Genomic DNA, 26,476 nt, shown 5'->3' with positions numbered 1-26,476 from the left:
TGCTTTGGATGCTGTCTCCACCTCTCTCTGCCCCTCCCCTGGTCATGTACTCAAAAATAAACAAACATGAAAAAAAAAAAAAGAAAGAAAAAATCTTGTCAGAGAGACCTCAACGTGGTCTCTAGGTAGACCTTAGACCTTAAGTAAGGTAGAAACTTACTGACGTTTCTGCCAGCCTGACTTTTCAGCTTTCAACAAGAGCTTTGGCTGCTCGAGAACATTTCAATCTCTAATCTCCAAAAACCATTTTCTCCAGCCTCAATGTATTTGTGCCGTTTGGTCTTGAAGATTCTGAGACCAGACTACCTAGGCGTACGTTTTCCTTAAATTCTCCTGTGTTCCTAATGTCTCCTCTGTAATTCAGAATCCTTTAAATTGAGCTGAAGGTCAGAGCTTGTTTGGGAATGATAAATGAATGTGTCATGACAGAATTCTTTCTCTCCGCTCCTGGGACTTTTGTAGCCCAATACCTTGGCGCTTGTACTAGAATTTATGGTAGTGGAAAACTGTATAATATTCATTTCTTAACTTAGCATTTGTCCTTTGCTCTTGGCACTCGCAGTTCCTAAGAAATAAAAACGCCTCACTGCTTGTTTGTGGAAATGCAGATTTGGATCCACTGATTGCCTCAGCAGGTTATTAAATCCTCCCATAAAATCCCGTGTATGTCATTCACTTTTGGAGACGACTGTAAGTTCGATGCTGAAAGTGAGGTAAAAACACTTTACCCAGCGGAGGGAGATCCTTGGGTACCAGGAGCAAGGATTGCAGTAGTAACTATTGAGACCTGAATTCACTCTAAAGCCCCGCCAACCCCGCCAGTTGCAACCTTGGTGGCGATTATAGTATTGCAATTGTGAGTTGCAATAATATAAGGTGAAGGTAGAGCCCATTTCGCCTCCTCCATGTAGTGCCTTCCCTACCTTGGCCATGGACTGCCCCTTTCCCTGGCCTTCGCTAACCTCTTGAGTGTATATTAATGATGGGAATGGAAGACAGGCAAGGAGCGAGTATTGACCTAGATTCCTTGCCATTACTCCAAAAACAATTCAAATAAAGTGTCTATCCTAATGGGTCACTAGAGACGTAAAAAGGTCATTAGCATTTCTTCCCTCCAGTTCTCCCTTTTTATCATCGTCCAAAACTGAAACATAAAGGATAATAATCCAAACGGATAAGAGGAGCATGACAAATTTTTCTGAAAAGCACCTACCTTTTCTTTTAGAAAAGGGGCTCTAGAGACCTCCGGCATAATAACAACTCTCTTTAAAAGCGTGTACCAACCAGCTAGTGGTAACACTGCGTTGTTACTGTTGTTTTTCCCCCACGGGCTTTATTTATTCCTCCTGATTTGGGGCAGTTTTCAGAGAGACGCTGTCAGTCCTCTTTAAATCGGGGTCCTGCAATCACCAAATTGTGTTTGGCCCCAAATTGGGAAAAATGTAGTGGGTGTGGGGGAGGAAAAATTTCTCCTCTGTCTTTCTGGAGTCTTCAGCCAGGCCTAGGAATTAAACCGATGTTTGATGGGTACACAAGAGAAAAACGCACACATTTTATTACATTTGCCATGTACATGAGAGTCCCCACAAAGAGCTGAAGGGCCAAAGAAACAGAGCTGAGCATATATAGACTGAATTGGACAAAAAGAAGTAAATTATGAAAACGTGACAAGGCAGAGGAGCTCGGGCTAGAGCAGTTAGTGGTAGATAAGGGTTAGGCTAACAAGGCTTATTTGTACCGATTTTTCTTGGCCTTGACTCCAGGTCTCTGGTGATAAGAACGTTGCTTTCCTTCTGGTATAGCGAGTTCATCCTCCAGATGGGGGTTTTATCTCCTGCTTTCAGGAAGAAAAAGGGGAGGTCACAGCGCCCTTCTTATAGTGCCGTGTGTCAAATGCCTTGAGCTCAAAACACCCTTATGTCAAAGTGGCACATTTGGGGATGGCATATTCCACCATCCGTCAAGGTCACTGTCTATTACCAGGTGTTGAGCTGACCCCCTGAGACGTAGGTCCAGCTCCTGGACCGTCCTGTGTACCATCTCTCGTCTGCTTAGATAAATGGAGAAACGTGGGCTCTGTTTTGTTTTGTTTTTTACGCTACTGGTTCCTCATCTATAAATGGGGATAATAATGGTCCTTGTCTGGTAGAATTGTGGGCATTAAACATGATGAAGTAAATAAAGAGATGTACTTAGAAAGGGCTTAGTAAGTGTTACTGTGGGGGAGGAAAGTAATTTTTCCTCTGCTCTAGTGGGTTCTTGGCCGAGACACCCCTGAGATAAAAAGACACATAAACAGGAGAAGAGCAAACACCTTAAATGTGTATACCTCCCGTGTATACCGTGTATAACGTGTATACCTCCCATGTACGTGGGAGGGAGCAAGGAAAAAGTCTCCAAAAAGGCCCACGCCACCACCCTAAACATCATCTCCAGCTACAGACAAAAGACGTTGGGGGCGGGGAGTCCGTCCTGGGAGGTCACTGAGAGAAGCACTGTGAACGGGGTAAACGTTTGTTCTGCATTAAGATAAGAGTTTCTAGAGATGTAGACTCATCTCTGTCTTCCTGGTACAGAGAGGGAGCCGCCCTTGCGAATGGAGATTTCCCTCCTACGGCTGTAAATGTAAATGTTTCTTACAAAAGGGTAACTTGTACTCAGTTTTCAGAGAGCTTCACCTGTGTCTGCTGTTTATTTTTAAATAGCCGGCTTAAAATAAATGCCAGAGAGGCATATTTTGGGGTGGTCTGTTTTGCTCCCCATTCACTGTCGCAAACAAATAAACCAAATGGGTTGCTACTGTAGGTCCTCTCCTCGTCCTCCTTCCAGGTGGAAACCTTTGTTTAGAAGGAACCCTAACCAAGACGATCTGTATTTAAGAGGCATCGAGAGAAGAAGTAAGAGCCTTGGCTTGCACTTAAGACAATTTCATTCGAATTTGCCTGCAGCTAGCGTTGGCAGGGTTAATGTGCTCCCGCTGAGAAGTCCTGCTGGTCCCTTCTGGCAGCCCCATATGCAGATGCTGTTATATTAATTACAAAAGAGAACCCGATTAACTCAGAAGTCCTTTAAGTGTCAGTGAGACAGCTGCTCCCGCTCTGAAGCCGGTTTTCTTCCTCCTTCCTTCGCTGCTAAAAATGCACTCTCCATAGATCCTCGGAACCCCTGGCTAGTTTAGTCAACTTTTTGATCTGCAGTTCTCTTAGTCCAGGGAGAGCTTGCCTGATTCAATTCACAGATAAAACAACCAGACCAACCACCCATCCCCCTCAGTGGGTCTTCTTTGACCCGTTAAAACCTGATGGCGCCCTGGAATTTTTGGAGCTGGAAAGGATGTTGGAGATGATGTCATGCGGCTCTTTGAGTTCACAGATGAGATATCCAAGGCCGAGGAAACTCAAGTGAATTGCCAAAGTCACCGAGCTAGTGAGCGGCGGAGCCTGGGATACACTCCTCCCTCCGGAGCCCTTTGCCGAGAGAGGCGGGTTGTGAAATGATCTAGGGTTGACTTTGTTTCTGTCCGTGCCCTTGTTCAAATGTGGTACACCTGTGTCAGCGATCAATGAAAAAGCTAAAGAGTAGTGGCAGAAGCAAAGGGCTTGAATAGTGACGCGTTGAAAAACAGATGGCGAGACCCACATGGAAGATTTTTCTTCAGTCCACTAGTTGCACGGAGAGCCCAGCAGAGTGCCTGGAAACACATATTAGAACTGGGCTCAGCACCAGCCCCCTCTCCCACTGCAATGGTCTATGGTGGTTTGACCCTAGCTGGTTTATTTGTGGTGGCTGTTTGTGTCACTACAGAGATTGGGGAGGAGGGTGATAATTTGGGTCAGATGATTAACGGGGTGTGTCTCCTGTGGTTTTGGCTGATGGAGCATGTTTTACTGGCTCTCCTATAGTTGGCCCTTTGTCTCAGAGGTTTTGTGATCTCTCCCTCTGGTCCTGAAAAGTGATGAGTTGGTTTTAGTTCAGCCATTTGGTTGGTTTTATCCACTCTCCACGCTCATTTAGGTTTATTTTTTTTTTTTATTATGTGTCAACTTTTGTTGTAGGAGTTACGAAGGTTGTCGGTGTGGACTTTCACCTGGACACCTATCTATGAATCCGAGCAGCACTGGGGAAAGAGGAAGGGATAGAAAGTGTGGGTGAGAGGGACTCTAGCTGGCGAATCTATCCTTCTCACGGCTCAGACGGACACCACTGGAGCTAAATTCTGTGAGGTGAACGGGTCGGCCTTATTCTGTTGTCCAGGTCCAGTCTCCATGTTGACATGAAGGTTTTTAGGAATAACAGTTGCCCCTAAACTATTCACCATGGTACTAGACTTTTCGGAGTACTTGCTGGAGCTGCTTATAGCTCTCTGAAGATAATTCTCCCACAATAAATAGATTCTTACACCGAGCAAGCAAGTGCATAAGCCAGAGTACTTAAGGACGAGTCAGTCACTGTGCTGGGTGTTGAGGATACAGAGAAGAATATGGCCCTTCCTGCTTATGATCACTATAAACAGATAACTAGAATTGACCATGATAAGTGTTGTTTAGATAAAACAAGATAGGAAGGGACTCAGGACTAGCCCATTGCTACTTGCTAGGTGGTCACACAAACAATTGACCAAGGCCCCCTCCTCTCCTCTCCCTTTCTCTCTCCACCTCTCCCTTCCTTTCCCCTCCTCTCCCCCTCTTCTCCCCTCTTCTCCCCTCTTCTCCCCTCTTCTCCCCTCCCCTCCTTTTCCCTCCTCTCTCTTCCTCTCTCCTCCCCTCCCTCCTCTCCTCTCTCCTCCTTTCCCCTTCTGTCCTCTCTTCTCCCCTTTCCCCTCTTTCCTCTCCCCTTTCTCCTTTCCTTTCCTTTCCTTTCCTTTCCTTTCCTTTCCTTTCCTTTCCTTTCCTTTTTATTTTTAGGTAATCTCTACACCAGCATGGGGTTCAGACTCACAACCCCAAGATCAAGAGTCACATGCTCTACCGACTGAGCCAGCCAGGCACCCCTTCCCCTTGCTTTTAGATTGTGGATCAAAAAGACTAGACCCCTTGCTGGTATGTTACTGTTGTGCTTGGTAAATACCTTGCACACAATTAGGCACTCTGTCACCACTCCTTTCTTTCTCAAAGCAACCCAGCTCTTTCCCAGGAGAGTAGATTTCCCTGTCTCGGAGTCCCGTGTTGCTGATGTACACGTGCAGGCTGGACTTACAGTCAGTCCAGCAGGTGCTGGTCTTAGAGACACGCATGAAAGGAGGGGCCTAATGAGACGCACAGAGGGGTCTGGGTAAAAGCAGACTTCTTGAAACCTTTTGGTGGTGCCATTTGTGGAAGAGAAGGAGGTTTGAGGATTTGTAATGGGACAGGTACATTCCGAAGTAGAAGTGCTTCTTAAACAAATTAGACCTCCCTTACATGAACAAAGTAAACAGCTCATGGATGGTTCAACAGCTCATGGTGAGATGACTGAAGTGAATCCCTTTCAACATTTCAGTGAAGGTGTGTGTGGCTGCCCAGAGACCAGCCTTCTTACAGCCTAAGAACCCAGGGTCCGGGCCTTTCTGAACAAACGCAGGGGCTGCCTGAATCCTAGGCAGGAGCGGGCACCGGCACCCGAGTCGGGAATGATTGCATTCAGAGTCTGAGTGTTTCAGGTCGATGAATTTCTGGTTCCTTTTCCCAGGCAGAGGTCTCTCATACTTTAGGAACATAAACCGAAGTCTCGCCATCCATAAACCGAAGGAATGTGATTTGGTCAGGCGATATTGATCTTAACTGAGCACCCGAAATTTTAAGAGAACAGATGACTTGGCAGCTGGGATGCCGTCACCCGCCATCAGAGAGACGAACTGGAAAAGATTCTGGAGCTTCGGCAAACTTGAATAACATTGCATTTTGATATATGTATATGTAAAGATTAGCTCACACATTTAGTTATAAAATATGTCATAAATGAGGAAGATAAGCTAACACTGCAGATGGTGGAGACATTTAAAAGGGCCTTACGTTCAAGTGTTCGGTCTTCTGTCACAAAGGTTTTCATTTTCACATGTTCAGGTACAGTTTCTCCTTGGGTTCCCATCCTGATTAGTGTAATCCTTTCTGGCTCTGTCATGTCAGTGATCTTGTGATTGTGGTTGAGTCCTTGTATACTCCTTGACCCTCCACTGGATGTAAAAGGAAGGGGAAGGGATCGGGTCACTGCCACCTTTCTAGGTAGAGATGCCTGCTCTGGGGACAAACCACGGAGGGGACTTCTGTTTGATATTTGAGGAGCCTGTTCTGATTGAGATGTTTTCCTGATGTCTTGTCCAACCAAGGGCTTCTGAGATACTTCTTCCCTAGGGCCCGGCCGTCCTGACTGGGTCTCTGTGGGAGTCTCTGTCTACCCCTCCTCACTGTGTCTCTGTACTCTCCTTCTCACCCTCTCCCTCCCCAACCAGGCCAGCTGAGCTGCATTGCCTTTCCAGCTAAGGAAGAGAAGTACCTCCAGCAGATTGTGGACTGCCTGCCCTGCATCTTGATCCTCGGCCAGGACTGTAATGTCAAGTGTCAGCTGTTGAACCTGCTGCTGGGGGTGCGGGTGCTTCCCGCCAGGCTGGGCAGCGAGGAGAACTGTAAGCTTCGGCGCCTCCGCTTCACCTACGGGACTCAGACTCGGGTCAGCCTGGCACTCCCGGGCCAGTACGAACTAGTGCACACGCTGGTTGCTCACCAGGGCAACTGGGAGACCATCCCCGAGGAGGACCTGGAGGTCCAAGAGGACGGTGAGGACGCTGCCCATGTTTTAGCCGAACTGGAGGTGACGATGCACCATGCCCTCTTACAGGTACCCGTCTCGTATTCCTTCAGTTGTGCGCGCGCGCACACACACACACACACACACACACACACACACACACACACACTGGCTTTTCCTGTAGTTGAGCTCTCTCAGAAAGTAGTTTGGCCCTCTATAGTCTGGGCTCTGAGCATCAGCCAGTAGAGCACATAACCTGGGAAGTTGAAAGCCAAGGCCACAGCAGTGCCCATCCCTGCCTCAGCTACCCTGCTGCAAGCCCCTGCACAATGTACTTTTCTCCTTGCCCCCCTGTCTCCTTTTCTGCCACAGAAGGAGTGGGCTACTTGCACCTCAGGCTTTCACAGAATAACCATGGTCAGGGCTAGAAATCCTTTTTCATTTCTCAGCTGGAAGGTGTTGCCAGAATCCCTTTCTAAAAGGAACGATAAGGTAATAGATTATTCACGCTCTTATTAGAGCCGAGGCCAAGTGAAGAATCTTGTGAGTTTTTCCGTAGACCTGGCCATTATGTACTAAGTGGGACAGGCCACGTCTCCTACTTTCTAAGGAACTCGGGAACCTGAGAGCAGGTCTGGCTCCGTGTAAGGAGATACGGAGATCCCGTCATCTGAAGAACGTCTTTGCTTCTCTTTTGAAGTGAACTCCCGAGAGAGGGCTACACCTCTTGGAGCATCTTCCAACAGATCATATTGACTATCTGGTATTCCTGTCTCCACTTAGGAAGGACTCAGCTCTTGTGCTGGCTTCCTCTGCTACCCTCTAGCTAGGACTGGGCTGACTGATTAGACCGAGTGAGGCTCGGCAAAGAAGGTGACTCTGTCAGGGGTCAGGAGTGGGTAAGATTAAAAGAATGCAGACATGCTCAGAACAGAGAGTCTCTTCACGTTGGTCAGCTGTGCCGGAAAGGAAGGGCTAGTCTAGCAGGACTAGGAAATTTGCTGCTGCTTTCTCGTAGCCTCCTTACCTACCCCTGTTCTAAAACGCCTGATCTTCTAGTCAATGAATGAGTCCTTTGGTTGTGACCATGGCCTCTGAGACTTCAGAAGTAGAAAGTGTCATCTCATTTCCTTCCAGAGACCAGATTTCTTTTATCTTGATAAATGCTAGAGGGGCTGTGTGCACAAGCCAGCGTTTTCTCTGAGCTGAGTTTCGGCAGCGGCTTTCCTCTGTTTTCACACGGAGAGCTCGCGATCCTTAGCTCCAGGGTTGCCGAGAGGGTTCTTGGAGGACCCTGATGGTAGCTCTGACGGTAATCCTTGTTTATTGACCGAGGCTGCTCAGTTGACCCGCGAACCTTCTTCACAGTTCACAAATACTTGAGCCATACACAGTCTTTCTGTGATATACTGGCCTGGTCTGGTTCTTTCAGGTTCCAGTGGCTCAGTGGTTTTCAGACTTTCTCAGAATTTCTTAGAATCTCATTCACTGGGGTCACCTGGCTGGCTCAGTCAATAGAGGATGCTACTCTTGATCTTAGGGTTGTGAGTTTGAGCCTCACATTGAGTGTAGACATTACTTAAAATATACATGAAGGATTTCATTCACCGTAAGAAATAACATTTTAGGGGCGCCTGGGTGGCTTAGTCAGTTGGGTGTCCGACTTCGGCTCAGGTCATGATCTCGTGGTTCGTGGGTTCCAGCCCTGCATCTGGCTCTGTGCTGACAGATCAGAGCCTGCAGCCTGCTTCGGATTCTGTCTCCAGCTCTCTCCCCAGCTTGTGCTCTGTCTCTCTGTCTCTAAAATAAATAAACATTAAAAAAAATAATAAAAAAAAGAAATAACATTTTATATCAAGACCTAGTACATATATGTGTGTGTGTGTGTGTGTGTGTGTGTGTATATGTATACACGTATACATATTGACATAAAATTTCATGAAAGAATACTTTTACTTTTTGCAAAACACACTGTTATCTTCTCCTCTATTTGATTTCATCTAGCAAAAATGATGACAGAAACCTACTAAACTTGATGTTGTGAGGTGCTACATTATGACCTGCAGCTTAAAAAATACCGTTAGATGGCTGGTATAACTGCTGTCGGCCGGGCCGTGATTCTCTTCCTGTTCTTGTCTTCTTTTTTATTTATTTTCTTAATGTTTATTTTTGAGAGAGAGAGAGAGAGAGAGCGAGCGAGCAGGGGAGGGGCAGAGGGAGAGGGAGACATAGAATCCGAAGCAGGTTCCAGGCTCTGAGCTGTCAGCGCAAAGCCAGTTGTGGGGCTCAACTCACAAACCCTTGAGATCATGACCTGAGCTGAAGTCGGACGCTTAACCGACTGAGCCACCCAGGCGCCCCCCCTGTTCTTGCCTTTTAAAAAACAATCTGGGAATGTGAGCAAAGCCATGTGCGGGAGAGGCACGTTCTTTGATTGATTTCTCTGGATCCCTTCATCTTATTGGCTTTAATTTTTAATGCTCATTTACTTTTGTGCCATGAATTGAAGTACTTCAAGTGAGCACTGGACAGGAAAGTGAGAGCCGTTCCCCAGGTGCACGTCTGAGCACTCATCTTCCTGAGAAGAGCCCCCCTTGCCCGCCCCCGCGGTGTGCTGAGAACTCAACTGAGGTACCGGCAGAGGAGGTCACTTGGTTGGGAAGTCGAGCCACCAGATCAGCTTCTCTCTCTGCACAACAGAAATACGGATTTTCTTTCTTGAGGAATATTCTTCACCAGTCTTGAGGAATTCTCTAGGCTCTTGTGCTCTGTTTCATGTGGTTTGTGAGGCTTCCTTAGCCAGTGTTTCTCCGGATCTGCTTTCGTCTCCAGTGGTTTTGATGTAGAAATAGCAACGGACCCCAACGGTTCTAAGTTTGGAACCCCTTGATGCTGTGCCTCAGAGAAGCCTTAGTTGCCTTTGTGGAGCTCCGGCCTGCTCCGCCGCTGTGGTCGGATTCCTGTCTTCATTAAATTCACGGGCCTCAGTGCCGGGAGCTTGCTGCTGGGAGCAGTTCACAGCCACCTTGAAGATTTTTGTGCCAGTGAAAAAGATTTTTCTTTTGTTTAGCTCCGGTTATTTTTGGGACCAGTGAGTTAGCTCTAAACAGCCCTTCCATTTGGTTTTGCAGAGGGTGATAAAGAAAGGAAGCACTTAGCTCAAGGAAACCAAGATTGAATTAGGGGAAATGAGATGTTCATTTTCAACTGTCAATTTATCAAAGCAGAATTTCCCCCTGCCCTTGTATACAATGGTCATTCTTCTAGTATGGTACTTTAAAGCTCTCATAAATTAGCCGTTTTTAGTTTGTTCCAGAATATGCTGACCCACACGGCCCCTTAGTGTTTGGTATTCCCAGCTTTGTAACTCTGGGTCCCCTGAGATTCCCAGTTCATAATTCAGCAGCAGAGGAACAGAGTCAAGCCGTTAGTTTCTGTAACCTCGTTTAGTGTTAAAACATAGTCCTTTCCAGTTGGCGACGTATTTCACCATTCGCCACGCTCACTGGATCTGTCTCCACGTACAGACTTCCCCTTCCCCACCCTTACCCCCTCTCTGGCACGTACACTACCACCTTCTCTTACAAGTCCAGTGGAACATGGGTGTTTGCTTCAGAGTTTCCTCAGTCTGGAGTGTGTGTGTGTATTTTTCCTGTGAACACCTATGAGAAAAGGAGTAGAAAGGAGCTGAAATGATTCAACTTTCTGAGTCTGAGCCGGGACTGCTGCAGCCTGGCTGTGGCGTTTCGCTTACGGTGGCACTTACAGAACTGACAGTTATTCTGCTGGCCTGTGTGTCCCCACCCTTTGGATGAATGTACCTGTCACCTGGCAGCCAGACTGCCACACGCTGACATGGCCATTGGCTCAGGGTGATGTCTGGTAGGGTATCTTTCAGGGAACTGAGGTAGACTAATGTTTCTAGGCAAGCTCTAATGAGTTGCAAGTAGACCTTTTTTTTTTCCTCACTACTTTTAACTCTAACCAGTTGGAGTCATAAAGTTTTCTCTTTATAACCCTCAGCCAGCAGCTAGCAATGGGCATAATCTATTAAAAATTTTTTTTTTAATGTTTATTTATTTTTGAGAGAGAGAGTGTGAGCAGGGGAGGGACAGAGAGAGAGAGAGAGACACGGAATCTGAAGCAGGCTCCAGGCTCCTAGCAAAATTTTAACGTCCAAATTTACAAAACAGTGTTGCTGGAAAATCAGCTTCTCTCAAATTTTTGTCTAGTCATTAGCGTTTATGATGGTGCCTTATAAAACTCAACTTGTTGTGTGTTGCTTCCCTTTGGTTAGACACCATATCTTCTCCTGAATGTCTTTAGGTGGAAAAATAGCGGTGAATTGGTAAAAAGTCACAAAGAAAGCCGGGTGAAGGTCCTGAGGGCAAGAAGATACCTTTTAGGACTAGGAGATAGTATGTGGAATTAGGTTAAAAAATGGCCATTCCAAGGCAAAAGACCCAAAGTTTGGGTTAATACGTATGAGGGGGAGAATGATACTCTTGAGAGAGAATTACAGTAAGGAAACCATGATTTTATGGGGCAAAGAGAAAGGAGAACTAAAGTGTCGTTAATAAAGGGTATCGGAGGTTCAGGCAGATGCGAAGTATAAACTCCTTCCAGACTATGAGCCTGTACTCGTCCTATTTAGCTTGTCTCGTGCCTTTCCCCTACACACGTTGACATATGTAGTGGGCCGTAGCCATCCAACACGTGTGGCTCTCAGCCAAGAGACCCGCAGACACCTACTGCAGGTTAATTTACCTGGTAAGGGTACGGGTGGTTTAGAGGCAGGTTGGCTTTTTGTGGTTTTTTTGGTTTTTTTCCATGCTCTTGAAAAAGGAAAAAGAACGGCTTGAGTCTGAGGCTGTGTTTTCTCAGATCACCACCAGCGCTTCAATTTGCGGCCTTCCAGGGTTAGCTCTTAGGGAGAAAATCTGCCAGAGATTATAGTCTTCATCTTCCTCTTTCACCTGTTTTCCAGGATCACGTCTACCTCTTTATTCGGCCCGGAGGCTTCCCTCTGTGTTTTCACCAAGAGCTCTGCGTGTTTCACTTTGAGTCGAGGATGGTTGGGGTGGGGATTTCAGAGACTCAGAGGCCGAAAGTACTGTCAGCAGACAGTTGGGGTTATTAAAAATACTCTTTTTGACTTCTTTCCTTGGCATCTCAGTTGAGTCCCTGAGGATTGTCTCACGGCAGAGCCTTTGCTTGGTAGGATATACTTTTTAACCCGGGAACTAGGATTGTTAGGATCCCTAAAGTCACCTTGTCCATCCCTTATCCTTCTTTCAGAACTTCCCCAACGTCAGCCCGGACGGTTCCTGACACACAGTGGACCTTCGGTAACTGCTTAAACATGCTCTCTGTAGTCTGTCGGACCTGGATTTACGTGCTGGCTTTGTCAGTTAACTGTGTGGCTGTGCTGGTTCCCTCGTTGGCAAGGTGGGGGGGGGGGGGTGACAGTCCGTGTCTTTGAGGACTGGTGTGAGGCCTAAATGAGAGGGTGTGTGTCAAGCACTTAGCACAGTGTCTGGCACACCGTCCGTCCGTCCCCTCCTCCCTGGGTGTTCTAATCAGTGTCCTCGAGAAGAGAATTTCCCTCCCCGTCAGTTACCAGTCCTTTCCCTGACAGCCATGTTGGCACTCCTTCCTCTTGTCCAACCTAAGTCACTCTGGTTCCAGCTTACTTACAGTTATTATCCTGCTCTAGTTAGAGACAAAGTTCTTCATAAGTCATTATGAAATACTTCTGTAATGAAAGAAGAGAAAGATATTGTTAAAAGGTAAATAATACAAAAGGTAAAGTTACAAAGTTAGAAGTTAAAGGTTTCCCTTCCTTCTTCTCTCTTCCTCTTGCTACTACTTTGTCTCTCTGCTTTGATGAATGTAGTGACAAGACAATAAAGCTTCCGATTCCTGTTGTTTGTTTATTATTTTAGAGAGAGAGAGAGAGAGAGAGAGAGCAAGCCTGAGCAGGGGAGAGGGGCAGAGAGAGAGAGAGAGTCTTAAGCAGGCTTCAAGCTCAGGACAGAGCCTGATGTGGGGCTCAGTCCCACAACCCTGGGATCATGACCTGAGCCAAAAACAAGAGTCAGGCGCTCGACTGACTGAGCCACCCAGGTGCCCCCAGATTCCTGCTTTTATCTATATCTATGGTACTGGATGTTTGGATCACTGTTGAATACAGCTGCAAGGCAGATTGCACAGAGGCTACTCAGTATATCTTCAGCAAGGCATTTTCTATAATGTAGCAAGGATAGAGAGGTATTTTCCTTAATATGTAATTGACATGTAAGAGTGATCGTTCTTGGAACCATATAAAGATGAAGAGGAATCATCCTGTGTGAAAACAAACAGGAAAAATCTCTCAACAGTCCTGTGAGAATGGCGGGGGAGGAGAACGGATGGTAAAGGTAGATAGAACACAGGGACAGGGATTGAGGTCGAGGCCACGTCGGTTGTGTACTTCTTTTCTGTGTGATGTGAACCTGAGGTCAGAACTGTAGAGAAAGCAAAGACATCTGCGACCTACCTGAGTATATGGCTGTCTTCTGTTTGAACCATCAGTTAGTTAATATACTCCTCCTCGGCCAGAACTGAGTTTCCGTGATGTGCCATGAACCATAGATTAAGGAGTCTTCCCCAGTAAGAGCCAGTGTTCTTAGGAAGTGGTCAGGCTTCTTCAGTGATTGAGCGATTTCTTCTTGGCATTTAAGATAATGTCATTTTACATCAAAGATAAAACCTAAGAGGTCACTTCTGGTGTTTGCAGGGTAGCACCCTCCTTTCTGTTCATTCTCTTAATGTTGTCAAGAAAAGTGATGGTGAATATACCAACTTCTGCAGATTCTGTAGATTTGTGCAGAATGCATTCTACAAGAGAAATCTCTTTAGGAATTCACTGTGACTCACAGTGGGAATTATGGGATACTCTTATGATTCCCTGAGATTCTTTTCCCCTGATCGAGTTAGGAGCAAAATGCTCACTTACTCACTGCTTTATTCTTAGAGTAGAGGCAAACAGCAACTGCAGATAAATGTGTGGGATACGGGTTGAAAGACAGCAGATTTCACACATGATTACTGAAGAGTAGTGAAGGCATCATTTGTTCATCCATCCATTCCACGTTTGTTTATTGGATGCTCACGAAGCGCCAGGCACTGATTGAGGTGCTAGGAAGGAAGACAGCTTCCAGGGAACAGCCCGAGATCAGACCTCCCTCTCACGTGGCCATAATAGGGCCCGGAACAGGTCTGGTTCCTCCTCTCTGTATTAATTATTACTTTTTTCACTCCCTGTCTCCGGGAGACAGTGCTGGCTTCCCTTTTTGTTTATAACTGTCAGGGATGAGTCATCCCTTCACCGTAAGTGTCACAGAATCACATAGCACGTTCTAGACTAGTATGTGCTTCTGCCAGGACGTCAGGCCGCAGCTCTTCTTTGCCTGTCTTCTAGCAGCCACGATGGCGCAGCGAGACCAACGGGGCGAGGTTGCTCACTGGGGAATCGAGGAGCAGGAGCACAGTACTTGGCTTCTATCCATTTTCATTTCATACAACATCTGTTTAGGAGCGGACACCTTCTTTCTAGGTGCCAGCGTACCGGGCAGCTCCTACCATTAGAAAGCCCAGAATCCATTAAAAAAAAAAAAAAAAAAGAATTTGCACCTCTGAGCACACAAAGTCAGCGCTCTCCTAAGAAGGATTTTGGTTGTGCAGATGGACTCCGCGGCTTTCGGTTTTCTTGCATATACAAAATGGACATTGAAAAAAAATTTTCTTTACGTTTCTTATTTTTGAGAGACAGAGAAAGACAGAGAGACAGAGCATGAGCAGGAGAGGGTCAGAGAGAGAGGGAGACACAGAATCCAAAGCAGGCTCCGGGCTCCGAGCTGTCAACCCAGGGCCCGACACAGGGCTTGAACTCACGAACTGTGAGATCATGACCCGAGCTGAAGTCAGACACTTAACCGACTGAGCCACCCAGGCACCCCCAAAATGGACATTTCAAATAGACACTGATTTTAGAATTTTAAGAAAACCCTTGAAATAAGCAAGCAAAGAAAATGATTCCTGAAAGCTTAGAAGACTTTCTAAAGAACTCCTACTTTACGCTTTTTTCTCATAATATTCCTATAATAAGTGTGATTGGATTATAGCTTTAAAAATGTATATGTTTAAGAAAGGTTTGCAAGTTTAAAATATTTATTTGAAAAAACATATTCACCTATAATTCTCTACCTTATTATAACTTTTCATTCCTTGGGATTCTCTTCTCGTCATTATTAAATTATTATGTATTATAATGCTGGCATTCAGGCAATTATGTCTTCTGCTCTCAGCCTTACAAGTTCTTACCCACTCTTTGAATATGCCCTCACGAAGTGATTCATGCTGTAGCAGTGTGACTCAGGGTAGTGAAAGGGGGTTTGTTTGGAACAGTGGGATGAGTGTCAGACTAGTCTACCAACCAGAAGACATTTCCTGCATTTCGAGGCATAGATGAAACAGCAGATTTCTTTTTGGCCTAGGCTTAGATGGAAAGTAGGTGGATTTTTAGTGTTTGCTCAAATCATAATTGGTGAGATGCTAAAAGCACTTTTAGCTTTAGGGAGTTCACAGCGGCCAGCCAGATAACAGTTATGTGACCCATCTGTGAATTAAACTTACTAGTTATTTACTGGGGAAGATGAGACCTTGTGCTTTTCTGGAGATGGGAGATCTCTCTCTCTCTCTCTCTCTCTCTCTCTCTCTCTCACACACACACACACACACACACACACACACACACACAGATACACACACAGACACACACACACACACAGAGTACAAGAGACAATAGGCTGGCATTTTCTAGTCCTTTCCTACTTAAAAGGTCCCAGGTTTTTATTTAAAAATGTTTTTCATCAAAAATGCCTGCTGCTCAGTCAGGTAAGGAATAAAAACAGAATATCAATCTGAAAGAAAATAAACAACTGCATATCTTTTACATTTCAAATGAAGTAAATTTGCAACATCTGACAAATGTTAAGGGCACAAATGAGCAGATTCGCGCTGACTTCTTTTATAACTCTGTCAAATGTGCTAGAATTCTGTGGAGGATTGATTTGGAATTGCAGATCCCTGAAGACATCGGGAGTTAGTGTGCCTGCAGCGGTGATATGGGCATGAGTCTCCGGGTTGACCCTTAGGTCTGGGATGCCGGGCAGAGTAGACAGTTTCAAAGATAGAGAAAAGCAGCATGTGCAGTGGATGGAAATATATGCTCTTAACTGCCTCAGGATCCTCAGGAAAGAAGCAGAGCACAGGGGCACCTGGGTGGCTCAGTCGGTTAAGTGTCTGACTCTTGATTTCGACTCAGGTCATGATCTCAGGGGTCATGAGTTCGAACCCCGAATTGGACTCTGCTGACACTGGAGCCCGCTTGAGATAGTCTCTCTCCCCTCGCCCCTCCCCCACTCGCACGCACGCACATATGTGCGCATGCTGTCTCTTTCTCTCAATATAAATAAATTTAAAAAAAAAAAGTAGAACACAAAACAAAAACTGTTGGCTAGGAAAGGACCTGTAGACGTTTGTTTCTAAACCAAAGCTCGTGCTTGAAACTCACTTTAAGATCTTGGGTATATCCATTATGACTGGGTTCAATCACATGTAACAGACAATCTGAAAAACGGGCTTGCTTAAACAAGATAGAGGTTAATTTTTTTTCCCTCGTGAAAGAAGTCTGAAGCTAGGCTGGTGTGGCGGCTCTGCGGTCGCCAGGGACCCAAGCCCCCTGTTTCTTTTTGCTCCATCATCCTCAGTGCTGGCTTCTACCCTCAGGTTTGCCTTAGGGCTGCGGGGCTGACGTCATCTTGCCACTGGCAAGAAGGCTGAGGCCAGAGAGCGTGCTTCCTGGGAGGGTCAAACCCCCTCTAAAGAGTTCTCCCAAAAGCCCCGCCCCGTTATTGGCCACCTTGTCTGTAAAGACCATTGCCTTCCCAATAATGCAGAGGCTAAATACTGGATAGGCAAACCTCAGTCTTGTCGTACCAAGTGATCATGAGAATGAAGGTATTACCAAGACTTAGGTGGCTAAGACTTTGAGATACCTGCAGACTTTTAGAATAGGACAGTAACAATGTTGGCCAAACCTGGTTTTTAGTTTGCTGCTTGATTGACTCAACAATATTGAGGCCCATGTGTTAGGCACTGGAGTTACAATAGCGAACAAGGTGGACATGGTCCCTGCCCTCAAAGGGTTGACAGGCTAATAGGGAAAATGGGTTTTCAAAAAATAAAGTATAAATGTGTTGAACATTAAGGAAAGGAGAAGTAGAGAGTGCTTGGGATTATGTTCGAGGAAGGACTCTCTAGGGCATGACATGAGTACACAGGCAGGTTGGAAGCCCGCTTGGGAGTTGGTCTGGGAGTTAGCTGGCTCTGAAAGGTTGGGCAAGTGCAATGAGCGAGGACTGGAGTGGGAGGAAAGTTCCAGACAGCCTCACTCCTGAGCTGATAATTTCCACAGCACTTCTTTCTCCTTCCATTACTTGTGTTACTCCTTCATCGGAGGGTATCTATAGGTGTTTCCAAACAACGAGGGAAGCCAGGAACTAAATTCTTTTTTCTGAAGTGGCTGAAGAGACGGCCATCCTTTCTACTGACTGCTTTCTCTCTCTAGACAAGTGCCTGTCTGCACAGGCTGCACCAGGGAGTGTTGGTAACCCAGGAAGGAGTTGGACAAATGATGGGGGCATACTGAAGTCCCATTGGCCCATCACAGACCTGGACTTTGGTCTCAGTGTGGGACTCAGGGGAGGCAAGGATTGGTTCTGACCCTGAAGTGCTGATATGACCCCCCCCCCTTCCCCTTCTAGGAAGTGGACATTGTGGTAGCACCGTGCCAAGGCCTCCGGCCTGCAGTGGATGTTCTGGGTGACTTGGTGAACGATTTCTTGCCTGTGATAACCTATGCACTCCACAAAGATGAACTCTCTGAGAGGGATGAGCGAGAGCTTCAGGAAATCCGAAAGTATTTCTCCTTTCCCGTATTCTTTTTCAAAGTGCCGAAGCTGGGCTCGGAGATCATTGCCTCCTCTACCAGAAGACTGGAGAATGAAAGGTCACCGCTCCATCACCAGCTGATTGGCCTGGGCTATCTGAGCAGCAGTCACTGTAACTGTGGGGCTCCTGGCCAAGACACTAAAGCTCAGAGCATGTTGGTGGAACAAAGTGAGAAACTGAGACACTTGAGCACGTTTTCTCACCAGGTGCTACAGACCCACCTGGTGGACGCGGCCAAGGCCCTGAATCTGGTGCACTGCCGCTCCCTTGACATCTTTATTAACCAGGCCTTTGACATGCAGCGGGACCTGCAGATTACTCCCAAACGTCTGGAGTATACTCGAAAAAAGGAAAATGAGTTGTATGAATCGTTGATGAATATTGCCAACCGAAAGCAGGAGGAAATGAAGGACATGATTGTCGAGACGCTGAACACCATGAAGGAGGAACTTCTGGATGATGCTGCCAACATGGAATTTAAAGGTAGGTCCTAGAGAGCTGGGCATGGGCTACTGGGACCAGAGGATTCTTTAACCCTTTGCTAACCTGAAATTGAGCCAATTAATTCTGAGGGCCAAAGGAAACTCAGGAGGATCTCATCTACCCAACCGTCATTAGCAGGAGCCCACCTTAAATCATTTAGCCAGAGTGGCCTCCCTTGTTCTCAGAGGCCTTCCTGGAAGATTCCGCTGTCATTCCTTCCCAGGACTGGCAGTCCAGCTTCTGGTAAGTTCATCCTAATAGTGCTCTTTAATCTCCAGTTTGTGTCTGTATCCCCTTGACCTTGATGGAGCTGGAGAAGAGCTCCAACTGGAGAAGAATGTTAGTGGAGAAGAATTCTTCTGGAGAAGAATGTTACTAAGTCATGCTTTAACCTTGGCTTTAACCTTCGGCATGGCCCATGCTTCCTTATTGGTCCTTTCTGTGTGTGTCGTGATCTCATTTTCTTTCCAGGCTGCTCCCGAAACCCAGCTCAGGAGGATTTCCCAAAGTCCTGTTTTCAGCTTTTCTGGAAGCCCCATTCTTCATGGATGGCTGTTAAGAAAATTGGGGCACGGTGATGGGTCAGGTCTTTTGGGGCTGACGTTTAGGTGTGGCTGACCTTGCATACTGACTGGTCTGTGGACCTCCCTGCAGGAACGTGAGCCCTACCACCTGTTCATTAAAGGGAAGTCGTTTGCAAGTTACCCTTTGGGTTCTCAGTCCCGGCTGTACATCCAAATCTGCTGGGAGGCTCTTTGAAAATATAAATGTTCGATACCACCGCAGAGCACTGCAGACCGATTAATCAGAATTCCTTTTCTTTTCTTTTTCTTTCTTTCTTTATTTTTGAGAGAGCAGGCGTACGTGAAAGGGGAAGGGTCAGAGAGAGAGAGGGGGAGAGGATCCAGGGAGGCTCTGTGCTGTCAGCACAGAGACCGACTCAAGGCTCGAACCTATGAAGTGCAGGATCATGACCTGAGTCGAGACAAGAGTCGGACACTTAACTGCCTGAGCCATCCAGGCACCCCAATCAGAATTTCTTATGTGAGAGCTAGCATCAGTTTTTTTTCTTTTCTTTTCCTTTCTTTTCTTTTTCCTTTTCTTTTTTTTTTTCCAGTCTCCCTGCGGATTCTGTACATTGCCATCTTCTTGATGAGGGAACTGAGGCTCAGGCAGGTTAAGTAATTTGCTCAAGGTCACATAGCTACTGAAGAGTAAGGGCAGAATTTGAATCTAACGGTCTTATTTCTGAGTTAATTTCCTTGCTTTCCTGCTTCTTAATCTGTTTCTGGCTGCTGCCGCCACCGTCGTCCTCATAACCGGCTCCCAAGGCTCAGCCTGGTCTCCGGCTCTTTGCTTTCCCTCGTCCTGCATCCGGTCTGCCGCCGGGTCCTGACGAGTCTTCGTCCCTGTTTCATATCTACCTTTGCTTTTCTGCTGCCTCTTCTTTAGTCTGCCTGAACTACTGTTACCTGTTGCTCCCCCGGACATCTTTCTCTCCTTTCTCCAGTTCATCTTTCGCGGCTCCCTGTTCCTACAGACTAAGTTTAGACTTATGAGCCTAGTGTTAAAGATCTTCCAAAGTCTGACCGACTTTCCTCTTCCTCTTTCCCAATGTGCACCTTCCTGTAATTTCTATTTCAGTTGGTCTCAACTGCTTGCTGTCCTCCATATGCTTCCTTTACTTTTTCTTTGCTCCTGTTCTGCCCTAAACCCAAAATGTCTTTTATTTGGGAATTTCCAAATCCTACCTAGCCTTCAAGGCCTCTTCTAGATAACATTTTGACATCTCTTGCAGCAGATAACACAGAGTCTGTGGATGGTACCTCTTCAGAGCCCGAATGAGTGTGCGAATGATGGTATACGGCCGTGTCACGCTTATACAAAGGACATAGAGTTGACTCTAGCAAACACAGGTGCCTTATCTCTTACAGGTCTTTCTAAAGATGAGCAAAGATACGTCTTTGGTGAATTCCCCCCGTAGGGAGGACTTGCAGTGGAGATGCTAGGAGGGTTTCTGACTCACCGAAACAAAGCTGGCACATCAGTGCCAGTGGCACAGAGCCCTTGGTAAAGGTGGGCAGACCGTGAAATATTTGACTGTATATTAGGTGCCAAGTACACCAAGTTTGGTGCCTGGGAAGCGGTGGTTAGTTCAACAGACTCAGGGGGAACTGGGAGCGTGTAGATCAGACGTCTGGCTCTGTTAATTGCATGATGGATTTGTGAAGCCACTTCCGTACTCGGCTGTGTTAGACGAGACTTGCATGGCTACTACTTAACCTTGTTCTAAGTTCTTCCTGGAGACCCTTGATGCAATAAGTAAATTTAGAAGAGGCCAGAAGATTTACCAGCTGGCCTGGGGAACCAGATTTCTGGTACCGTTTTTTTGTTTTGTTTCATTTTGTTTTGTTTTGTTTAAATAAAGGTAATGCAGGTATGCTGGCTATATGGCATACACACTTCAGAAAAGACTTTTGGGGTGCCTGGGTGGCTCAGTCAGTTAAGCGTCTGACTCTGGCCCAGGTCATGATCTCACGGTTCGTGGGTTTGATCCCCACGTCGAGCTGTGTGCTGACAGCTCGGAGCCTGGAGCCTGCTTCAGATTCTGTCTCTGTATCTCTGCCCCTCTCCCACTCGTTCTCTCTCTCTCTCTCTCTCTCTCTGTCCCTGTCTCTCTCAAATATAAATAAACATTTGAAAAATGTATTAAAGAAAAGCCTTTTTTTTTTTTTTAAAGGTAATACCTACATACATAGAATAGTTAGGTCAAAGGGAATGTAGGTGATTTTGTTGATTTGTTGGTTAGCTTAAAATTCTGATAGATTAAAAACAATTTTTTTTGTTAGATGTTATGGGATCTCCTCCAAAAGAGGTAGCACCGATTTAAATTCCCACAGTAGACATGAGAGTGCCTTTTTAGGAGTGGAGTTTTTGCAGGTAACTTGTCTTCTCTTAAGTTCTGTCCTCTGGCTGGCAAAACAGATTTCTGATTCTGGGAGGTAGCTGGATGGTGACAGTGTTCCAGTTTTACTTTTTACTTATCTAGCAATTGATCAGTGCTGAATCTCTGACTCTCGGGTTTTTCCAGGAACTAGGCAGTGTGAAAGGTTACAAAGGTTTTGCAGTCCCTGAGCTTTGGGTTCAAATGCTAGCCGTATTACTTCCTAACCGTACCGTACCCTTCCGGGTGCCGCCTTTGTCCTTTCTTTGAGACTGTCTCCCAACCCGTAAAATGTGACCAATAATACTCACCTGACAGGGGCGCCTGGGAGGCTCAGGCAGCTGAGTGCCCGACTTCGGCTCAGGTCACGATCTCACGGTTTGTTGAGTTCTAGCCCCACATCGGGCTCGCTGCTGTCAGCGCAGGGCCCGCTTCTGATCATCTGTCTCCCTCTCTCTCTGCCCCTCCCCCTCTCATGCCCTCTCAAAAATAAAACATTAAAAAAAAAATACCCACCTGACAAGGTTATTGTGAGGATTAAATTCGATTGCATATATAAAATACTTAGTATGGTGCCTGTCAAATGGTCTGCACTCAATAAATGATCCTCCTCCTATAAATGCGACATGAAAGCTGACAAAAATCAATGGGCTCGTTCTAGACACAGTTGCTTTTTCTCAGTATTCTTAGATGCCTAAGTAGTAGAGGATCGCATGGCCCCGGATCATACTGAAGGTCAGAGCTCGTCAGCCAGCCGTGTCTTTTACAGCCATCGTGCTGGTAGCTCCTCGGCTTTGGTTGGGGGAGGCCCTTATTCTCAGTGCCTGCCCCTTCCTCTCACAGCCCACTGGCTTCTTTCTCTGCCTCCATAGATGTCATTGTCCCTGAGAACGGAGAGCCAGTGGGCACCAGAGAAATCAAATGCTGCATCCGACAGATACAGGAGCTCATCATCTCCCGGCTTAATCAGGCGGTGGCAAACAAGCTGATCAGCTCAGTGGATTACCTGCGCGAGAGCTTCGTCGGCACCCTGGAACGGTGCCTGCAGAGCCTGGAGAAGTCCCAGGATGTCTCAGTTCACATCACCAGTAATTATCTCAAACAGGTACTCGCAGAATGGCCAAGATACCGTGTCACAGGTGACGCACAAAGCAGACACCACACAGAAACCCAGCCTCAAGTTAGCCCGGAGTTGCCCTTTCACCCCTCTGCCCATCCCCTTTGAATTATATTGAACTTTTCCGTCACATGAGCACTGCCTGTCAGAGGGGCTTGTGAGCTGCACAGTCGCAGTTCGGGTGATGAGCTAGAAGGTGAAGAGGGAAGGAAAGGGGCCCAGAGAGCCGCAGAACCGATGATGCACCTGCGTCGACTCTGCACTCGTATCGATGGGTCTATTTGGGAACCTTGAAACTGGACCCTGCCTTAAGTAAATACTATTTATCACATTTTCTAATCAGCCCCTCTGCTCAGGGCGTATTGACTTTGGTTTGTGTGTTCTCTTCCAGATCTTAAATGCCGCCTATCACGTCGAAGTTACGTTTCACTCAGGGTCCTCGGTTACAAGGATGCTGTGGGAGCAAATCAAACAGGTGGGGCTTGCTTAGAGAAACATTCTCTGGCCCTGGTTGGCTCAGAACCTTAGTCACCAATAGCAGCTGATGTCTAGGATCTTCTGTTGGTGTAGGTAGGTGGCTTTTTGTCCCGATTTGCCTGTCCAAGACAGTTCTGGTTTATGCCAGCTCTGAGATAATTAGGAACGGAGCCACTTTAACGCTTGAGAATGGTGCGTTTAAATATTTTATGCAGCCGTAAGACTCTCCTTCACTAGCTTCTTCAGATTCCTTTCTCCCCAGCCGAAATGTTTTCTCAGAATCAGGCTTTCCTGCCAGAGGCCATTTGTGTGGTTTCTTTTCTGGAATTTGATGTGGCTCTTATTCCATACTGAGTTCAGAAAGGGAATTCCGGGCGCCCCCGGCGCTGACTGTATGTAGTGAGGGTTTGTGACCCCGTAGACTAGGCCTAGTGTTCTTTGATGCTTTCCTTTGGTCTGAGCCCTGATTATGAGGTAGATGGAATGGGAGAGGAATCTTGGCCTTCACGTGGCTGCTTTCTTACTAGCCTGCTCCTAACGAGTGGGTAGCCCAGAGGGGAAGGGCGTTGGCTCTTTCTGGTGGCTCCTGTCCCCACCCTTGCATGTTCTTCCTCTCTTCTTCCCTGCAGATCATCCAGCGTATCACGTGGGTGAGCCCACCCGCCATCACACTGGAATGGAAGAGGAAGGTGGCCCAGGAAGCCATCGAGAGCCTCAGTGCCTCTAAATTGGCCAAGAGCATTTGCAGCCAGTTCCGGACCCGGCTCAACAGTTCTCACGAGGCTTTTGCAGCCTCCTTGCGGCAGGTGCGTATGTCGGAAGAGAGAGAAGAGCCTTACCTGTCGAGCAATATTTTGCCCACTGCTCTGCGTGTAATTTTTCTAAAATCATCAGTGTATCTTCTTCCTATATGTTAAAGGATAATATCATGTTATAGGAAGTTTCATCAGTACATTTTTCACGTGGAGATCTTTCTAACTCTTGGGAACATGAAGGGAACTCGGTTAATTTCTCCCCATTTCACCGAGTGAGGAATGAAAATCAAGGGGTAGGAATTTTATTTATTTAGTATTTTAGAAATGAGTCACAGAGGAGGATGACTTTGTAACTTTCACACTGGTTCACAGTTATGTGACATGTGCTTGTCCCCTCAGAGTGTGCGCGCGTGTGTGTGTGCGCACGCGTGCACATGTGTGTACGTGTGTATAGAGGGGAGGGTGTGGAGATGGCGCATCCAGGAGGCAAAGTGGTTATTTATCGAGAGCTCACTGGATGCCAGTGTCGGAGCTGTGTTCTGCACAGCTTGGGTAACTCTCTCAGTTGTCCTCAGCAGGTAGATATTATTGTCCCCATATAATAGGTGAGGAAGCCAAACTAGGGACTTGGAAAGTCACGTGTCTTCTTTCTGTTTCTCTTCCAGCTAGAAGCTGGCCACTCAGGTCGGTTGGAGAAAACAGAAGATCTCTGGTTGAAGGTTCGCAAGGATCATGCCCCCCGCCTGGCTCGCCTTTCTCTGGAAAGCCGTTCTTTACAGGATGTCTTGCTACATCGTGAGTCCCTGTCTTTCCCAAGTAAATTGGGAGAAGTTTCTGGATACCTGGCGTTCGCATGTTCTACCTCTAACGCTGTTTCCTTGCAAAGCTACCTAAGCACCCACTGATGGGTTTTTGAAACCCTAAAGTCTGTTTGGTCCCACTATTTGTTACAGAATCCATTTCTTTTTTTTTTTTTCTTTTTTTTTTTTTTTTAACGTTTATTTATTTTTGAGACAGAGGGAGACAGAGCATGAACGGGGGAGGGTCAGAGAGAGAGGGAGACACAGAATCTGAAACAGGCTCCAGGCTCTGAGCGGTCAGCACAGAACCTGACGCGGGGCTCGAACTCACGGACCGCGAGATCATGACCTGAGCTGAAGTCGGACGCTTAACCGACTGAGCCACCCAGGCGCCCCTGGTCCCGCTATTTGTATAGTTCAGGTGACATGACAGGTTTATTTAAATCAAACCAGTTAGGGGGCACCTAGGTGGCTCAGTCGGTTAAGCGTCTGACTTTGGCTCAGGTCATGATCTCACAGTTGGTGGGTTCGAGCCCCACGTCAGGCTCTGTGCTGACAGCTCAGAGCCTGGAGCCTGCTTCAGATCCTGTGTCTCCCTCTCTCTGTGCCCCTTCCCCCCTTTCAAAAATAAATAAACATTAAAAAAATAAATAAATCGGACCAGTTAGGGTACTTTCTACTAGTTTCCAGTACTGTCAGAATTACAACTTCCTACTTTTAGGTCTGTGTCTAAGAATCCTTTTTTTTTTTCCTTTTTTCTTAAACAAGGTATATATTTTCTTCATAGGCAGTCTTTAAGGTTTTATTTTTAAGTAACCTCTACACTCAACGTGGGGCTCGAACCCACAACCCCAAGAGCAAGAGGCAGGCTCCCATTCCTCCTGCCTCATCCCTGTCTCTGTTTTTCATAGGTAAACCTAAACTGGGTCAGGAACTGGGCCGGGGCCAGTACGGTGTGGTGTACCTGTGTGACAACTGGGGAGGACACTTCCCGTGTGCCCTCAAGTCGGTCGTCCCTCCGGATGAGAAGCACTGGAATGACCTGGCTTTGGAGTTTCACTACATGAGGTGGGTTCTCCTGTCGTTCATCCCTGTGGGAAAAGATCCAGAGAAGAAGCCGGAAGCCGACATGACTTTTTGTACCAAGAGCTGCAGCGTCCCTGGTCTCTCCATTCCTGTGCCCCAGGGTGTCGTGGACAGTATTTCTGGGTTTGTTCCAGTCACGTGCTCTCTGCCAGGCCTTCAGTGGCTTTGCTTGCCCTCTCCCCGCCATCCTGATTTCTCACAGACTCCGTCTCCCGTTGGACTTCTTCCTTAGTCCTTGCGGCCCGTCCGTCTCTAGATTCCGTGACGCTTTGTCCTCGCTGGAGGCCGTTGTCTTTCCCTTTCCTCTGTACCGAGGGCCGGTCCCCCTGGACCTGGACTGAGGGTGGTCCCTGGGGTATCCTTTCCCCCGTGGCGGCACGCTGTGCAGGGTGAGACCGGAGCACGGCAGCCGCGGCCTCTCTCGTTCCCACCAGGTCTCTGCCGAAGCACGAGCGCTTGGTGGACCTCCACGGCTCAGTCATCGACTACGGCTACGGCGGCGGCTCCAGCATTGCCGTGCTGCTCATCATGGAGAGGCTGCACCGGGACCTCTACACCGGGCTGAAGGTGAGGCGGGGCGAGGGCGTGACCGCGCAGCCGGAGCCACGGGGTCCTCCCCGGCCTCTCATCCCTCCTTGTTTGTCCGGGCCTTCTAGCTTTCACGACACGTTGTTGGAATAGTCAAGCTTGATTACCCCAATCCGGAAAAACCTCACAGACTTCTCAGAGTCTGATTTTCGGCCCAGAACGCTGCCGGTTCGCCACCGTCACCTCTGGTGATGGTGGTACAAACCTAGACTACGCGGAGGAGCAGAAAAGCGTCCTAGAACTTTGCTGTTCTTCCTCCTTTTTTCGCTCTCGAGGGATGAGCCACTTTTTGTCGTTTAACCAGCCAGTATTTATCAGTGACTCCTTTTTGTCCAAGAGCCTGTATTAAGCACCAGAAGGGGATATCAGGAGGTGCGATTGCCAGGGGCCCCCGGCTGGCTCAGTCAGTGGCGCGTGTGACTCTTGATCTCGGGGTCAGGAGTTCAAG

At 47.1% G+C, this 26,476-nt stretch overlaps 1 protein-coding gene and 1 long non-coding RNA gene across 3 annotated transcripts in view; one reads left to right on the top strand and one right to left on the bottom strand.

The window, feature by feature from the left end:
- The window catches only part of DSTYK (dual serine/threonine and tyrosine protein kinase), a 48,895-nt gene that overhangs the window by 11,613 nt on the left and 10,806 nt on the right, over positions 1 to 26,476 (top strand). For both annotated transcript variants that reach the window (XM_042924495.1, XM_042924496.1), the window contains exons 2-9: positions 6,428 to 6,813; positions 17,592 to 18,261; positions 22,078 to 22,310; positions 22,714 to 22,797; positions 23,429 to 23,605; positions 24,220 to 24,349; positions 25,266 to 25,422; positions 25,875 to 26,007. In XM_042924495.1, coding sequence (XP_042780429.1) covers positions 6,428 to 6,813; positions 17,592 to 18,261; positions 22,078 to 22,310; positions 22,714 to 22,797; positions 23,429 to 23,605; positions 24,220 to 24,349; positions 25,266 to 25,422; positions 25,875 to 26,007 — 1,970 coding nt within the window. The remainder of the gene's footprint in view (positions 1 to 6,427; positions 6,814 to 17,591; positions 18,262 to 22,077; positions 22,311 to 22,713; positions 22,798 to 23,428; positions 23,606 to 24,219; positions 24,350 to 25,265; positions 25,423 to 25,874; positions 26,008 to 26,476) is intronic.
- LOC122211404 lies at positions 1,539 to 13,756 on the bottom strand. Its single transcript, XR_006198667.1, has 3 exons — positions 13,262 to 13,756; positions 12,421 to 12,478; positions 1,539 to 1,834 (listed from the first exon to the last, which is right to left on the bottom strand). It is a non-coding gene; the product is annotated as an uncharacterized LOC122211404 (long non-coding RNA).

The sequence above is a fragment of the Panthera leo genome, chromosome F3 (genome assembly GCF_018350215.1).
Source record: "Panthera leo isolate Ple1 chromosome F3, P.leo_Ple1_pat1.1, whole genome shotgun sequence".
Lineage (NCBI taxonomy): Eukaryota > Metazoa > Chordata > Mammalia > Carnivora > Felidae > Panthera > Panthera leo.
Note: the sequence above shows the minus strand (reverse complement) of the source record. Positions and strands in the feature narration are given on the sequence as shown.